At 32.0% G+C, this 14,091-nt stretch overlaps 1 protein-coding gene across 5 annotated transcripts in view; it reads right to left on the reverse strand.

Annotated features, from left to right (window-relative positions):
* Positions 1 to 509: 509 nt before the first annotated feature.
* The window catches only part of LOC125067673 (hemicentin-2-like), a 48,172-nt gene continuing 34,590 nt past the window's right edge, over positions 510 to 14,091 (reverse strand). For all 5 annotated transcript variants that reach the window (XM_047676385.1, XM_047676384.1, XM_047676387.1 and 2 more), the window contains 4 exons: positions 13,253 to 13,463; positions 11,581 to 11,680; positions 4,744 to 4,901; positions 510 to 2,100 (listed from right to left, as the gene is read on the reverse strand). In XM_047676385.1, coding sequence (XP_047532341.1) covers positions 1,820 to 2,100; positions 4,744 to 4,901; positions 11,581 to 11,680; positions 13,253 to 13,463 — 750 coding nt within the window. In that variant the 3' untranslated portion in view covers positions 510 to 1,819. The remainder of the gene's footprint in view (positions 2,101 to 4,743; positions 4,902 to 11,580; positions 11,681 to 13,252; positions 13,464 to 14,091) is intronic.

The raw sequence follows: 14,091 nt of genomic DNA on the forward strand, positions 1-14,091 counted from the left end.
AACATATTTAAATACATCTACATTTGATAGTTTATTACACAACCCTTTTGTTTTCTACTAATATTAAATGACGGCTGCGACGTTTACACAAACGTGTAAAAATTTTATATGAAATTTACGTTCAGCCGTTGAAAATTATAATGTTTACAGTATGTTACCACTATTTACATACAGCTATTTACAAAACCTTAATTAATATTTACAAAGTGCATACCTCGCTAATTGTATGAGTATAATTTATTTTTAAATTATTCACAAATATTAATATTTATTAATACAATAAAACATCAAATTAAAAACGAGATCTATTCTTATATGTCTTTGACAATTCCAACATTGTAACAAAATCTATGATAATAAGTTATATCTCCAAAGATTAATAATAAAATTTGTAACTTAAAACAAATTAAGTAAATTTTCAAGTATTTTCTAAAAACTGTCTAACTTAATTATAATTTAACATTCAATAATAAAAAAAAAGTCTTGGTAGTTGATAAATTTATCAACTATCAAAACTTGCAGGTGTATTTTTGTTTTTCCGAACCGTTAACACTGTCTCGTAAATTTACTTTTCGCCGATACCGAGCGGTGAGAATAAATAAAAGGTAAAAATAAGAAGAGAAATTGTTCGGTTCTGGTAAGAAAACTTCCAAACGTCTATACGATGAACGACTTGGCATCCCCGGTATCTTTGCTTAGTTTGCAGTCAGCTCGTCGCTCCTCAATAACTTTAAATCTTATAAACATGACAAGGCATTAAACAAAAAATAGATGATACTTTTTAAAGCGTCAGGTTTAATGAGTGACAGTGATTCGTTCGTCAGCTTTTCTCAGTAATATTAAAGATAGTTAATTGAAAGCGTAATTGATAAGCAATAAATTTTCGATCGTTTAGTCTATAATGTATACCGAGTATTAATGATAGAGTAAATTTTATTCAGGAGTTGAGGTAGCTTGACACAGCTCTCAAGCAGGCAACATTATTGTATAGACTGTTCAGTACCCCGTGTGATCAACAACACACTTTGTGCTCCATATTGGAAGCAATTTCACTGAAAATTATTCACGTCGCAATTTTCACGGAATATTTTTGACGTACCATACTCCGTTCCTTGTACCTGATGTGCTTAGTATCTTCACTGTACTCCCAACAATGTTTTGACTGCTTTTTAATGTCGTCAAAATGTACAGAAAATTCATAAATATGAAATCAATAAGTCAATTTATTTTGTGTTTCTTGATGTGTTGATGAAAATATACGCGGTTAATTGACCGGCCGTCGTCTTAAATAAGTAACACCATTGACTTAAGCTCTGCTTATATTGAATCTAAGCTCATAGCGGATCGGAATAATGAAATCGATTCGCTCTTAATCTTGCTACAGGATTAAGAATGGGCGTATTTAGCTGGAAAAACGAAAGAGAATAAGCGACGAGTAATCTCTTAAATACCTAAGCCGGCCGACGTAAATACGAAACGATAATATCCTTAACGACAATTATTATCGAAATAATATTTTAAAGCCTCCATTTTTATGAGACACTTATTGTGCTATTATACTTTAACTGTCTAATTTAGTCTTTAAAGTAGGATGTTAATTTGATAAGTTAAACGAATCCGCATAATATTATAGTATAGTTTTATTCGTAAAATAATTTATTGACCCTTGAAAGTCACAATATACTTTATAAAATCGTTGTATTTCAAATACACATCGTGTTCAACGTATTTTCATATAACAGTTTCAATTTACACAAAGCAGTTTATAAATAATTTTATTAATTACACCCCTTTTTAATTATTATTCGATTTGAATTGGTCATCTCGAAGCATGTAGGTTTGAATAACCGTGAGTTTTATGAATGAAAAATTGAATAACTACATTGGTGAAGACGATAAACATGACTATGAATGTTGAGGTAAGTTGGTAGACGAGGATGGATATAGTGACGGGTAGCCAGGGTCTTCGTCGCTGGACAGTCGAGGCAGTAGCTATGGTAGCCAGGACTGCGGGGGAGACGCGCGGCGGCGGCGGTCCGGAGCTCTGCATCGCGGCCGGCCTCTCCCCGCTCAACACGTGAACAATCACCGAAGCGGACTCTGCATGAAATATTCATAATATTAAAAATCTAATATATTTTTATTATGGAGAGCGTATCAGCCAGCGATGTGGCAAGCGCTGCCAATATCGTTGCACACTATTAGAATTTAAACACGGATCGAATATCGGTATAAACATTAAAGCCGCTTTGTATTTTTTAGCAATATATTTAGAATATTTTGTGCTGCTAGTTCTAAATAATATTGTAAGGTTTTATTAAAAATTGTTTCAGTCAATTTTTGATTGTCAAATTGTTTATAAAAAAATTACGTCGCATTTTTTATTACGGAGACTAAGATAGGATATCATCAGTGTATATTACCGAGATGATCAGTGACTAGAATACGTGAATATTAACCGAAGATTCCGGATTCAAATTCCGGTCAAACACCACTGAGTTTTGATGTGTATATTTTATTTATATTGCTCGAAATTGACGAGTACCATAATGAAATAAGTAAAGTATTTATTTCTTGGTAGGTTTTTTTAACCTTTTAATATATACTATCTTAGACTTAGTAATTAGTAAACACAAAATCGAAAGCATTTAAAAGATATATCTTAATATTTACTCACACACTTGCGACATATTGCGTTATAAACAAAACAACAAAATAATGGTTTCATAATATTTAATGTACAAACTCGTTAAAGTCTCAGGTGGCCGAGTTTCTACTTATTTATCACACGGTAGCCACTCTCACAAATTTGAAAGACACTTGAAATTCAAGTGTTTGATACACCTGAATAACATCATAATAAATATTTTATTTCAGACTGAACCATTAAAAGTTTAACAGATAAAAAAACAAAATCTTTATCCAACCTTTGTTCGTGTGTAATAAGAATTTATTCTCATAACTTTGTTAGTATTATAAGTGGAGATTAGCAACACTAAGAGCCCAGAGGTCATTAAGTTAAACAATAAGGCATAATATCATTTCCTCGATTGTAATCAGGATGCGGTTTCTATAACTGTATACCTATTTGAATATATACTGACCTAGGATTTAGCAAAACACTAACAACATACAAACGCATACGCACACACGCAAATACAAAATACATACGCTACCAAAAAAATCCTTCATCTAAATTGTAACAATAACTATTACAAAATAATGAACTCAACTAAGTCCAAGATAACACGTACAGAAAGCTTCCTTTAGAGTTAAATTTTGTTTTATTTGCATGAGGTATTTCGCCGAGATGACGAAGTTCTAAGGTTATATTACATGGATGCTGATCACTTCGCTTTAACCGAAAGTTTGTTTAGAAACTAAAACCCACGTATACGATACCGAATAATAAGTTACTACCCATATTTTCAGAACAAGTTACTCTGGTTAGTCAGTAAAGTTAGCCTAATTTAGTCTCCGCATGTTGTATCCGCAATGCGTTCACTGGCATTTAAGCTCCTTATGTGCAATGCATACAGAAAGGCTGTATACAGCCTTATAGCCAATACACATTTTGTTATATTCGTATACGGAAAGTGGTCAGAAGATACCACGGTCATCATTGAAAATTTGTCGAAATGTATACATCAATGAGCAAATGAGCATGTTTCGGAATTATTTTCTATTTTTATTCCCATTTTTTTATTGTTAACACTAAACCTCGGCAATGGCTACCACACAAAAAAAATGGCTGACAAACAAAGAATTGAACGCAAAAGCAATGAACTATTTTATTTTGTACCTATTTAAATTTAAAAATATTTAACTTCTTTGGACGAAATTTTGATAATTTCAAGACCCAATTTTTGCCACTTTTATATTTAGTATATTTTTAAACTAATTTATGACCATTTACTTTATTCAAGAAACGATTCGTTTTGCTAACGGATAGTAGAATTGTCGACGAAACTACCTAAGAAACTACTATTGGCTATTTACAGATCAAAAGGCTTCGTACGATAATTAGTAGGGTATATATAGAAGAGAGATACGAGTGTTTCAATTATACATTATAAATGTCAATGTGATCATTCTAGTACCCAAAACCTAAATGAATCGCTTTGGGAATGTAGTAACTGATCTTGAAATCGTTGGCATACTGAAGTTTATCAAGTTCTTGGGTACAAGAGTGACATTTGCCTTACACATGATATAGCCGTGACATAGATAACTAATATGACATGCAATTATTTATAACTAACATAATAAAGTAATAGTATCAATAGTTCTTTCCATAAATAACGTTATCAATACAAAATGCTTGATGAAATAATGTTACAAATTGTATTAAATGTGGAGTTTATAATTAGTTATATTATAACCATTCGTATAATTGAAACTTACAATGAACACGTTGTTATTATTTTGAAATAGCCGTGACCAATTAAATAAAAAACCGAGTTGCGTCGTGGCACACCCGCTTGGAACGAAGTTGCTTTCGTCGAACATTATGTATTAAATAATGGACCCAATTTACATTCACACTTTCCAGTTTAGATAAAACCGTGTATAAAACAAATCGAGGAAAACGTCGCCTGGAATCATAACACTCTCCCTCACTCTACCTTAAGCCGCGTAAAAGAACTTCGTTACAAAAACACAACCTAATAATGAACTTAAATAAGGGTACATAGGTTTATTCAATATTTATTTCCCGTTTTAAATGTAATGTTATAAACTGACCTGAACTGCTAGGGGCGCACGTATAGTTCCCGGAATCATGGGGAGCTGCCCGCGCTATGAGTAAGCGACTGGTGCGCGTGCGCTGTTCGGTTTCAACGCTTATGCCTCCTCGTTGAGCATAATTGACCACTTGCTCCCCTCTGTACCAGTATATAAAGCTGTAAAAAAATACACATTGTTATTTGGAAATCGGGCAGGGCTGTATCTCGCGTTTATTTTGTTAAGGTTAACATTTCGAATAAAGTATAAACTCGAAATCTTTACGTATGACGTACACTGCAAATAAAAAAACTTTATAAGTAAATATTTTAAGTTTCCGTTAGTATGTTTATATATACTAATATTATAAATGCGAAAACCACTAAATTGATTCTGATAAATCTTGGTACGCAGACATCTTAAGCCCCAAAAAGGACATAGAATACTTTTATTAATTGACCCGTCGAGAAGGTCGAATCGGGGGTGAATATTGTGTGGTATGAAGTTTCAGCTAGTTCTTATAAATATTCGCCTATTAATTATTAATAAAAGTACAGCATGTCGTAACAAATATTTTACCCATGGTGTGTACATGGATTGTACTAAGCGTATATTAAATCTAATAGGACATATTCAGATAGATAATTATCATATATAGAATAAACGAGTAAAATATTTTAATAGTATCTACTAAAATATTTATAAATACCGGAATATTTGGAAAACGGGAAATATATTCATAATTAAGGTTTTAAATATTAAAATAATATCAATAGGTGTATTTTTTTGTACATATTTGTTAAATTGTTAAGTTATTTACGTAATTATTTTTCGACTTCTTTACATATTTATTCAGCATAGAAGTAAAAGAACACCTGAGATCGGAGAAGACGCGGCGAAAGAAAAATCAAATATATGTTGAGAAGTGACAGTCAAAACTTTTATTTCCTTTAGTCTGCTTTGTAGTGAAGCTTTAAAAAACAATGCTAGGAGTAAAAAAGAATGAAAGGCAAAACTTATTTGACTCGGGAATATTCTTAAGAAGAAAATTAAAAAATATATATTTATGGTAATAACATCAATAGGTCAGAAAACGTTCAAAATGCTTCTGATGCCAAATTTAATAAAATAGTTAAGGAACGCTTGTGTGCGAAAGGTTACTATACAATTAGTGAGTTTATGTTTGATAGCACACCTTGGGAATGAAACGGTCGCCTCCAGGCTGTTTCTATTCATATACAATTATGTCTGTAATTAATTTCACAAAAAAAAACCCGCTGAGTTTCTTTCGCCGGTTCTTCTCAGGTCAGGGTGTTCCTTTTTCCGAACCGGTGGTAGTGTTTAATTTGACCATCAATAAGAAAGTGTAATGCTTCTATGTTGAGTAAAAGAATTTGAGTTTGAGTTATTACTTTTAGTAAGTTGATTCACATTTTTGTCCTCCGTATTTCAACCATATATTTTTGGTATTCGTTTCATTATGTTAGTTCACGTTTTTGTCCCTCCCGTCAAACTACCGTCCGTTTGTAATGAAGCCCTCCACATAATAATATTAGTAGTAAGTCTAGTTATAAATAGAAATGTTAATACAAATTAATGTTAATTTCATTCATATTATATTCAGTGTCGGTTCGTAACCAGCGAGCGAGCGGATGTACCCACCACAAATCTAAAAGCGAAGTTGACTTTGCTATATACATTGAGCAGCAAACTCTTGAATTACCCAACGTATTGTCGGCTACACATTGTAATATTGCGTCGTACCTGTATCTAGAATGCTCTACTTTGTTTTTAAATTTTTTTAGAAAGCTAACGAGAAAATTGACAATCTCCAATGCGTCGGCAAACAAGGTCAGATATTTTTCTATAATCATATTTTTCTATATTCATATAAATGAGATATAAAAATACGTCGATACCGTTTGATTCTCGATTGGTGTGTGTAAATCCTAAGCCGTTAAACCGATCATTTTAACAATCAAACGCGGGTGTTCTTCGACATTATACGTAATGCGTTAATATGAAAATAATTATCATCGTGGGTCTCCAAATAGCAAATGTTTCCAATAATTTTATTTATATAAGGCATTAACATAACATTAAGACCTTAATTTTATACAAATTAAACTTATAAATAGTTACTGTATAAATCATAAAATCGTGGAATGTTGGCAAGAATGCCAGCAGAATTTTCACAATTCCAATCTTCTGTGCAAAAATGTCACCAGTTGAGGCAATAAGGCGACGTGTTTTGCAAAATAATTATATATGTCATATTATCCAGTTATTTTAACGAACATATCATTGTTACAAGATGTAATGTAGGAGATTATCTTTGGTACTAATACAACAAACTAATATAACTTACTCTTCCATCAGCAAAACTTCACTCATAAGTTAAGGTTAGCAGTAAAACGCTTAAAGTAGTATTACTCTTATAGCAGAATTTAATATCTCGGTAAAGATTATTTCGAACATCCTACGTGTACTGCAGTAGGTTGTATTTCATTTTAAAGTACAGCGAACAGTTCCCGAGGGTATATTTTGAGTAACGATCGGAAGCGTACAGAAGGTTCTTACAGTATTTTGGACTGATACTGTTTTAATCTTTAATGAGCTGATCCCAGGTGTTGGATGAGCTCCAGCCATTTCATCCATTGAATTTCGAGTATTTCAGATTATATGAATACGTAATTCGATTGCAGCTGTTACATTGATTTTGACTTTTTATCTTTAATCGAATTCAAGAAGGAGGTTCTTTATGTATGATCGGCTGCAACTTCCTTGTTTATGATTCGATTTTCATGTTTTTTTTTATTACTAAAACATACGAGTTGAATATCTTTTTTATTATACCATATTAAGTACATAAGTGATCGAAGTGTATATGCAGAGATGCTTTTTAAGTATTTATGAAAACTGATTTTGATATACTATTTGACCTATTAAGCTTTTATATAAGAAAAAACATGAAATTCAATGCAAAACATCGTCTGTGATCGTTAAATATATTCAGAACGGAAAGTATAGTTATTAGCTAAATATTTAATCCAATCATATTTAGACATGCAAAGTTAATAGTACTTTTAAAATAAACAGAAACAATTGATGACCACATTACTGCCTGTTATATAGTGATGTATAATCCCTATAAAATCCCTAAAAAAAAGACTCATGTTTTCCCGCGCGAGAAATGATGTTGAGAAGAAAAAATTGAGTGTAAATAGTTCCAATGGCTATATTTTAAAATGAAAATATAATGTATAATTCTACATAAAAAAAAACAAACGATCATACAAAAATAAAATAATTTACGTAAAAGTTTCAGACCAGCTTTGAAGAGATACTATAAAATTGAATAAACCCGTGGAAAATATTTATTAATAGACACAATATATTTAAATATACGTTTTAATAAATACATAAACACTTTCGATACATTCCATCACGGTCCAGAATAAAATATTCGACATCCAAGAGTCTTATAGAGCGTATCACCCTATCAATATTCAAATTGAACGTCCCTCGCTGAAAGATCTCAGGCACATGGTACCATTAAATGGTGATAGGCGAAGAATGCCTCACTTAGGGACCTCGACCGACCCTTTTATCAGAAAATAAGCTTATCATGTTTATGGATGTGGAAATATTTAGGTCGTGTGAAAAAATACATTAAGTTTATTAAAACGAAACCGCTAAAGTTATTGATGGCGGTCCCAGATTTATTTTTTATTTCTGTCTCGTTTGAATATGGTTAATAAATGTATGACGGTTACATATTTAGGAGATTTCAGTACTAATAGAATATTCTGTACTTATAAAAGCTGGCAGAATACATAAACGGCTTTTTGACGTCTTGAATGGAAGGATACCACCTTCTCCATCTTTGTTCTACCGTCAAGCAGTTATGCTCAGAGTGTGTCAGTGTCTTCACAAGAAAAAGGTATAAAGCATCTTAGTTTCCATGGCCGGCGTCGGCTACTGCAAACACTATTTTATTTACTACAGTCTATTTATTTGTCTTAAACAAATTAAGACTAAGCTTGAGAGAATAGATACAAAGAGAAACTTAAATATTCTCTAAGGACAGTCTTTTCTTTGTTGAACTGATTAATTTGAATAGTCTTTATGTAGCGATTTCACATTAAGCTAACTTAACTAATTGATAATTAATATTTAATCTAAACGTAATAAAAAACAAAGATATATAAAGTGTGAGAGATTTGATGTAGAGGGTAGCGTCACCTACTTACTTCATCAGTTGGTATTGCCTTTAACTTTGACCCATCTGGGCAGGTAACACCTACCTACTAGGGTCAAAAACACCATTGAATCGTTATGTTACAGTGTTGAATTAAATGTAAAGCTGCTACCGGCTCGGTGAAAAGATTCTAACGAGAAGAACCGTTAAGAAACTCAGTAGTTTACTCTTTTCCACAATGTTAATCACAGACTATGTCCAGTGAACTACAATTAAATATGTATATATCCCGCCTAGAAACCCCTTTTTTGTGACCCCCGTATTCCCCTTAGACTTAAGGGGAAGATCTATAAGACCATGATCAGACCTGCTATTCTATATGGATCAGAGTGTTGGGCTATAAAAGGGATGACTGAAAGACAATTGCATGTGGCGGAGATGAGAATGCTGAGAGCAATGTGTGGTGTTACGCGAATGGATAGAGTAAGGAATGAGTACATAAGAGGAAGGAAAGTGGCACCGGTAACCGAGAAGCTATCTGGAAACCGGCTGTCTTGGTATGGGCATGTTATGCGGAGGAATGAGGACCATGTTGTGAGAAAGGTTTTGAGTATGGATGTGGATGGATATAGAGGTAGGGGACGACCCAAGAAACGATGGATGGATTGTGTGAAAGACGATATGGTTAGAAAGAATGTTACTTGTGAGATGACGTCTGACAGAGAAGTATGGAAGAAGAAGACATGCTGCGCCGACCCCAAGTAAAATTGGGATAAGGGCAGGAGGATGATGATCCCGCCTAGAAATAAATAAATACTAAGTCCACGTTTTTTTATCTTTAATATAATCTTGTATCGAGTAATATGTTTTATTTATCAATGTTTTTGAGATTAGTTTTAAATATTTTAATAGCCCGAGCTAAAACCACCACCTTTCATCCTTTTAAGCGTGATTGAAGAAAACATCATATAAAGATCTAAGCAAACACACATATTTATTATTTAGAAATTAAAGATTAAACTCGTCACACCTTCGTTCAGCAAAGCCAGAGCGTCATGTTCAGATTAATGATTTATTTTGGAATTCATTTCGTATTTAAACACACGATTATGAATTTCTATACATTTAAGAATTATTTATAAATATAAATTTAATACAAAATTTTAGATAAATTATAACATTTTTTCCATTCGTATAAATTATAATCAAATACCATTATTTAAATGGCCGACTGTTATTATAATTATTAAAAAAAAAAACTAAAATATTTTGTCATTTATCTGCATAAAATTCTAAGGTCAAAGTAGACATAATATTTTATAGCGAGTTAATAATAGACCTATATTAAAATAATAATGTTGTTGATTTAATTGAGATACTATTCAGAGAGAGGGCCAGGTGTGGGGATCAGTATTCTTTTTATTTCCCCGGTTGCAAACTTTTATAATGATTTCGATTCAGTAGTTAAGATGTGAGATCGTAATAAACAAAACTTATTTCCGTCAATGATACTATCTAGTAATGATAACAGAATTGCATGTAACTTGTGTATAATTTTCAAAGCTATTTGGCGTGTTTCTTTGTTAATACAGGATATAACATTATTATTAGTTGAATAACAAACATTTTACAACTATACTACCGGTATAAAATACATTGTAATAATTATAACATCTCTGTAAAAATAATTACATTATTTATACGAATATTTATTGCGTTACTTTGATTTTAATTATAAAATCTAATATCAAAGCAAGTTAAGACAGCTGTAGAATTTGTCTGCGCTCGTCTCCACCCCTTCATTACGCGAAAGCTATATCTGATGCAGGCCTACCCTTTTAGACTGATGAGATAATTCAGCTCACGAATATGTAATCCGATGATAGAATGCGAGGGTTTTTATAAAAATTGATGTGTTTATACGAGCCTCGGTGTTAAGCCGGGTCTCTTTTAATTGACTTATTATACAATAACAGAAGAACTAAGTGTTACTTGTTAAATGCGTATATATATAAAACGTATATGTATTATTAATATAATTGTATATAAAAATTAGTTTTAAACATAATATTTTTTTTATGAGGAATAATTTATTAATCATAGTTTAATAATATGTAATAAAATTTTATTAAAAATCAACCAGTTAGCTTTTATATGATGACTGGACATAAATACACTAAAAAAAAAAATTAAAAAAATCGTTACTACTTATCATATCATTTTATATCATAAAATTAAAAAAAAAACTTAGACATATACCTATATTTTTTATTTAACAACATAACAACGAAAGATAATGTTTTGTTAAACTTGAATGCTATTTCAATGCAATAAAAAATATTCGAAATCGCTATACCGACTCTATAACGTAATTTTCAAGTTGTACAAAGTTAAGGAACACCGGAAATGTAACATTCGAAGAACAAAACAACTCTTAACAAAACTTTAATGAGTTTAATTAACTTGCCTCGAAAATTCTCTTCCGTTGTGCTCGTATGAGTTGTGTAAATAAAATTGCTTTAACTCAAGAATTAGCCAAAATAAACCGAACAATTAAATGTTCGATGACTTTTGCTTACATCGTTGCTTCGCATTACAAGATAGCTGCTAAAAATGTTAAAATAAACGCTTGTCTATTGTATAAAATTCACACTCACCTGGGAGGATCGGGAGCGTGCTTAGCGACGCAAGTGAGATTAATATCAGAGCCCGCTCTCACGAACAACTCCGGCCCGGATAAAATTTCCGCCTTCGACACTGTTGACATCGAAATCATTTTATTTTAAAAGATTTTTCTTAAGTCTCCAAGTCAAATATATTTGAATTTGAAAACTGTGATAATAGCTGAATAGCAGAGTTATTCTGTAAGTCACTTCGTATTTCAGTCGTGAAAAATCAACTTACTTTCATCGTTGTAATTATTAAAGTCAATATCGCATATCAATTAATGGAATTTTAAGATCATATTCTGCTATCAGCCTGTTTAATCTTACAGAATAGCTCTACAGGTACTTTGTTTTAGTTCAAAAAAAAAAGACACATAAAGTTTTGTTATTATTATATCATTTTATTGTTAAGCCCGAAGTCGCAGCTAAAATACTGAAGCAAATGTACAGGGCAAATATATGTACGTCTCTAATTCCAAAGTATATACTTAAATCGTTTGCGGTTAAAACTCTTAACTTAAGTGGGAATACGAAAACATTCCTAAACAAATAACATACAGATATATACGATGGATTTTGATAATATTACGAAGAATCAGGACCCCAGCCTGAGTGAATCAGATATTGTAGTCAATCTAAAGACAATACATCAATCTATATGCAGCGTCAAAATCTTTAGTGTGATAATGAAATGAGCAGAGAAGAGGCTGTACGCGGAGTGAAGTACTGTATGAGGAGAGGAGTGAGGATTAGACAGTTGTCAAAATATAATTGAATTGTGATCTTGTTGGAGGGGGTTGACAGCTGATTGAGAAAAGAAAATGAGACAAACAAACTAATTGATAAGAATCATTGGTAATAAAATTCTATTATAACAGAGTTTTTGCCCTCGACACAGAACTTTAGATCACACGGTTAATACTGTTTACAAAATCAGAAAATACGTGTCGAGGTGACCACATCGGCAGATATATTAGTCATATTATAAATTTTCTGCTTTATTATTTACTGCAATGATTATAAACTATTTAAACACCAAATTAGAGTTTTGCTGTTTCTATACTTATTTGATTACAGAATACTTTAATAAACGCGTGACTCTTCTCACTATTAGACATATGATGAAAAACGACTAAGTATGTGTTGTCTGTTCCGTCACAATACTTTTAGTCTAAATTCTTAGTAGTAAACTACTATATAATAATAATCATAATAAAAAAGTACGAATATAAATCTTTACATAAATTTGAAATTGAATCAAAATCTAACAATATTTATAAAAAATATTTATGTGTTTCTTTTTAAATTCAACTAAGAAGCTGAAAGGCTTCTCTTAAATTGTAAACACTTTCAGTATAAGTCGTTTTAAAATAGCTTCAATTACTTTACATTCACTTAAACAGATTCATAATAATATTATCCCTTAAAAGCTCTTACAAATTGTTTTAAAATATGTCTTTTGACTTTGTTCAAACCTCAGATTTTAATGAAAGGATTTATTATATTTATTACCGCGTAAAAAATGAAAGAAAGTGTCCATTTAAAGTCCACTTGAAAAAATAACGTCCGCATTTTTTGGAATTTGTCTCTACAAAGTATCATTTGAATTATAATTTATATTAAAAAAAAATACATTTTATTTTCGATTGTTAAGTATACTAACCAACGACGGTGAGTCGAAACGATAAACTGATCTTAGGTTCAGTAGACACTTGACACTCGTAGACGCCGGAGTCGCGAGGCTGCGCCGGAGCCACGCGCAGCGTCCACTCGTCAGAGCCGTCTGCGTGTAGAGCCGCGAACCGCGCGTCACTGCTGTATGTGTGTACTCCCACGGTGAGAATATGCAAGTCTCGCTTACGAATCCATGATACCTGCAACAATATTTATAATTATAATCGTTTGCTAGAACGAAAACAAGAAACGCTGCGACCGATGTCTCTTCGGTAACGTACGATTTTACACCCAATTGATTTTATTCATAAGAGTACGACAAAATAGAGTTTATCTGTTGACTCATTGGCCGTCGCACGCCGTATGATTTATCTTAACGTGTATTGTCAAAATTGATTCATGGTATGTTTGATAATCTATTCATCAATCAGGCATGTTAGCAACTCATCCCCCACAGGGGGAACTATACTACTAAAGACATTCCGAATGCTATCATCAAGCAAGCAACCACCCGTGAAATTTTACCAAATCCATTTTTCATATAGTAATCACTGTGGGTCCTAATATAATCTATAAAGTAATAGTTTGTATATGTCCCACCGCCAGTCTGATGCCTACTTTCTTAATGAGGATACAGTTGGAATGTGTTAAATTCAGTCGTGAGGTTTTGCTTTGAACCCGCGTGAATCCTAGGTTGAAATTCACGTGCTTCTCGGCGTAGAAGTTTACGTAAAGTAACATAAAGATAACAAAGAGATTATAACCAAATCGATATTTCAATTCACATTCAATTTTAGAACAAATCAAGTAAGATATAGATTTATGTCA

The sequence above is a fragment of the Vanessa atalanta genome, chromosome 12 (genome assembly GCF_905147765.1).
Source record: "Vanessa atalanta chromosome 12, ilVanAtal1.2, whole genome shotgun sequence".
In the NCBI taxonomy this organism is placed as follows: Eukaryota; Metazoa; Arthropoda; class Insecta; order Lepidoptera; family Nymphalidae; genus Vanessa; species Vanessa atalanta.